The sequence below is a fragment of the Rhopalosiphum padi genome, chromosome 1 (genome assembly GCF_020882245.1).
Source record: "Rhopalosiphum padi isolate XX-2018 chromosome 1, ASM2088224v1, whole genome shotgun sequence".
Classification (NCBI taxonomy): Eukaryota; Metazoa; Arthropoda; class Insecta; order Hemiptera; family Aphididae; genus Rhopalosiphum; species Rhopalosiphum padi.
This window is the reverse complement of record NC_083597.1, coordinates 71587336-71591501: the sequence shown is the minus strand read 5'-3', so window position 1 is coordinate 71591501 and position 4166 is coordinate 71587336. Positions and strand designations below refer to the sequence as shown.

The following is a 4166-nucleotide window of genomic DNA, read 5'->3' as shown; positions in this document are numbered from 1 at the left end:
GGTTTGATAAGTACATACCAACAATAACGTACTGTTTAAGTACACCGTTTTATAAATTACGATATTAAATCATAAAGTGTAATAAATCTAGTTTTTCTTCTAATAATAGGTTATTGCATTGAAATATGACTATCACGAAAATTACAATCGGAAGGTCATCAAAGACTTTTTTTCCACCGATTAACAAATTATAATACAACGTAATGTAATATAATCACATTGTTATTATTATTATTATTATACATGCAATTTTGATACATTTTTAATCTCTTTGTAAATCGTCCTATAATAATGGATATTCGTACATATTGAATAGAGGACACAATTTTTGAATCCTGAATATAAAATTATTATAACACAAAGAGACATACACATAATAGATACACGCAAGCACACATAAATACTCTCGAATATTTTAGTTATCAGAGAGAAAAACAGGAAGCTTAAAGTCAGTATAATATTATGCGGTTTATCTAAATTTTATGATTTGCAGTCAAAAGCACATTATTCATTCTTGTATATGGTGTACTTCACAAAATACCATGATCGTAATACAATATATTTGTGTTTTCTTTTATGTAAGTATCATTTTCAAGTATCATTGTTAAATGTCGTTTAGTTTCTACATGAAACAATATTAATAATAATAAAGTTAAATAAAGTCCTCTTTACCAGAAAGTATTTATTATTATTATTAATATTATTTACTTAGACTTCTATAAAGGTTTAAGTAATATTTTACAAATAAAATTACTTTTAAGGTTGAAATACTTAATTAAGAAAATATTTTCATTTTTGGTATATACACAGGTATGTGATTTTATGGTGCAGTAGTTTTCAATGTTTTCATTATATTATAATAATATACATTTACAATAATTTATGAAAACGTGAAGTTTTTCGCTATTTATATTATCAATAAGAAAACCATTAATATCATTAAATTAATTGAAAATTATAATACTGTGCACATTGTTATTAATCGTACCTATTAGATTTTAAATGGAGCGATACCATTTTTATTATTTATTTATGTAAAATAGATGTTTCAATTTTAAACGGAAAATATAAAAACAAATGTTTTTTTAATTACATATACCATGCGTCCATGCATACAATATACGAGTATAATATAGGCACTTTTATGTAACAATTATTATCGAGCAATACATTTGCCTCGAAATACGTTTGTGGTCATAATTTGTAATCAATTGGATGTGTATATCATACAAATATTTATATTTATATTCCACAAATGTAAAATGGAACATTAAAATCATTATTCATAATTTAAATACATTTATTTAAATTAATATTTGATATTTTTCTAGGAATAATTTAGTTAAATTTAAACACTGCAGTGTAAAAGTGATACATTTGTTTTGAACTATAAATATTATTTATACATTTCTTATCAATATCTAATCTTTAGGTTGTCATTAATTCATATTGAATTAAATCATGCCCCGTGATTTCAAAGTTTTTTCTTAGTCTGTCAATTTATTTCGCTCCTGTTATAAAGACGCTTCCATAAGAAACATCTAATAGGGTTCATAACACTTTCTTGTTATACAATTTTCGTCAGTAAATATAAGCCGACGTTTTTGTTTTACTATTTTCCGAGTGAAAATGCGTGTGTGTCAATTTTAGAAGACATTAGATTTTAATTGTAGCTATCTACGAGCATTTTTAAATTGCCGACCATATTGTAACGTCATTTTGTCGATTCTGCTTCGTCGTTTCGATTGCTCTCCAAATCGTTGTTCAAACACATATAACATCCGTAATTCGTCATGAATTCCCACGAGACACATGATTGGTGAGTCCTTTAAATTCGCAATTACACGTCAAGGGTTTTCTCAGAAAATCTTGGTTCTCGTTTCTCCACATTTTACAATGCATTTAAAGATTATCATTTTTATTTTATATTCACAGCAACTTTTAGTAAATTTACTTGCTTATTAAATAAATAAATATGATCGACCAAATCATATTCTTACACACTATTTACAATTATTATATGCAATATATATTATTATTATACTATACATCTCTAATGTATTTTTTAATCTATGTAAAAAACTTTATCAATAATTATTAATTATATTTATATCAATTATTAAGATTGTTAGTTTATTTATTTTTAACTATAAATATTTTAAATATGTATGTTTTATTTTAACTATAATATATATATATTTCATTTGATTAGCTTTTTCTTCAGATTATTTCGTTTTATATTATAATCGTACACGATTCACTAATAATAGCTTCATTTAAAACGGAGAAAAACCACTTTAATAAAATTGATTCCATTTCTAATATTATGAAAACAAGAATTAGAAAAATTAAAGTTAATTGTAATTTGTATATTACAGGTATGTCAAACCTCAAAGTTTACTTATTCTAAAGTAATCGGAAGACCCGAACAAAGTTTAAGCGTAGGTAAGTATACTAATAGCTATAGTGACTACATATTATAATGTTAAAAGAATTCACATTTTAATATTACTCCGAGGAGACATTTGTGTTTGTTATTTACGATATTTTTAACCACTTTTGTCGTCCGTCGTTTGATCCTATTATCTAAATTACTTTTTGCGCATCAGTCAACTGTAATTCGAGTATAAGCCACTTAATTATAACAGAAGAAATAAAAGTAATTTGTTTGAAAAATATTAATACTGTCAATTATTATTTCAATAAAATAGTAAAAAAGTAATCCATGACCTAACGAATTAAAAAATTCGGTACAAATATTAAAAATGTTTGTATATTATTCAACTATATAACATAAAAAGTAATTTTTTTTAGTACTTATTTAAAACAATTTATCAACAGATTTGCCAGAATGTTCATCAAATGATCAGAATTATTTCGAAAGTGATATCATAGAAAATTCTTCAGTCATGGAATATTTTAGTAGATATACTTTTATTCTATGGTTATATTATTACAAAGACGTAAACAATGATAACAAAACAAATAGTATGACCATTTTGATACAAAACGAAGAAGAGCCAGCTGATTACGATTATTATAATGAATTAGAACGCGGAATTTTGAATGAAGATTCGACGAACAAAGTTAAAAGATCGCTAGAACTTGTTGAAGAACAACCCCCTGAAGGAACTTATCGTCCTCCGACCAATGACGATGAGACTAGAACCGTTCGTTCATTACCTCAAATTCCTTCAATGCCTTCTATGCCATCATTGCCATCAATGCCATCAATGCCTTCTATGCCATCAATGCCGTCTTTGCCTTCTTTGCCAAAACCTTCAATACCGCAGACACCAACAATGCCCTCTGTGTCATCAATACCTCAACCACCTACAATGCCTTCAAATGAACCAAAGAACACAAATACAGAAGTGACAAAATACGAAGTAACAACTAAGCTTCCGGATGTAGAACAGCTTGAGACTACTACAGAAGATTATGGTAATATTGGCGAACCAAATTGCGATTATGATCCCATTAACTTTATTTTAAAATGTGGTTTAAATTTAATCACGAGCATATTTGGATTATCTGATACATGCTGCAAATCAATAATTTAATATAGTTCACTTATATGAGTAGATCGTACAATAATATATTAGATAACTAAAAGAATTTTGTTCAGAATTTATTACCTATATATTAAATTTTTTGGTTTACTTTAAAATATGCTATAAATAAAATTGCACCTATTTCATACTGTGGCTTATAGATAGTTAAATAAAAGTGCTGATTTTAATAGCATTAATGAAGAAATCATTGTACACAAAAAAAATCTATCGATATCAACTACAATAAATTATATATATTACACATTTATAAAAAACAAAAATAAAATGAAACACTTTTCGTGTAATATTTCTGAAACAAATATTCCATTTTTATTGATATGCATATTTGATTCAATTTTAGATTAGATAAAATATATTTTTTTAGATAAATTATTTTTAAGAATATAAATTGAATAGTTAAAATGAAAATAGTATGGTTAAGATTTAGCAGTTCCATAAACTAAAATACATTTACACATTTTTTTATTTTTAGTAAAATAAAGACTACCTTTTTAATTTAATATTCATAAATAGATTTTTACTAAAATAAATAGATAGTTAAAACTCTACGAAATAAAATAAATAAATAATATTTTACTTAAATAACACGTT

General features: G+C 25.2%; 1 protein-coding gene across 1 annotated transcript; it reads left to right on the top strand.

The window, feature by feature from the left end:
* Positions 1–381: 381 nt before the first annotated feature.
* LOC132932140 (vacuolar protein sorting-associated protein VTA1 homolog) lies at positions 382–3744 on the top strand. Its single transcript, XM_060998377.1, has 3 exons — positions 382–578; positions 2379–2445; positions 2842–3744. The coding sequence occupies exons 1-3, from the start codon at positions 483–485 to the stop codon at positions 3561–3563; spliced, it is 885 nt and encodes a 294-aa protein (XP_060854360.1). The 5' UTR covers positions 382–482; the 3' UTR covers positions 3564–3744.
* Positions 3745–4166: the final 422 nt, after the last annotated feature.

Bases quoted from the DNA above. Each gene is read 5' to 3' on its own strand.
- LOC132932140 (XM_060998377.1), top strand. From the start codon at position 483: ATGATTTGCAGTCAAAAGCACATTATTCATTCTTGTATATGGTGTACT. The intron at 579-2,378 runs GTAAGTATCATT...TGTATATTACAG, and splicing joins ATATTTGTGTTTTCTTTTAT to GTATGTCAAACCTCAAAGTT. The intron at 2,446-2,841 runs GTAAGTATACTA...ATTTATCAACAG, and splicing joins CGAACAAAGTTTAAGCGTAG to ATTTGCCAGAATGTTCATCA.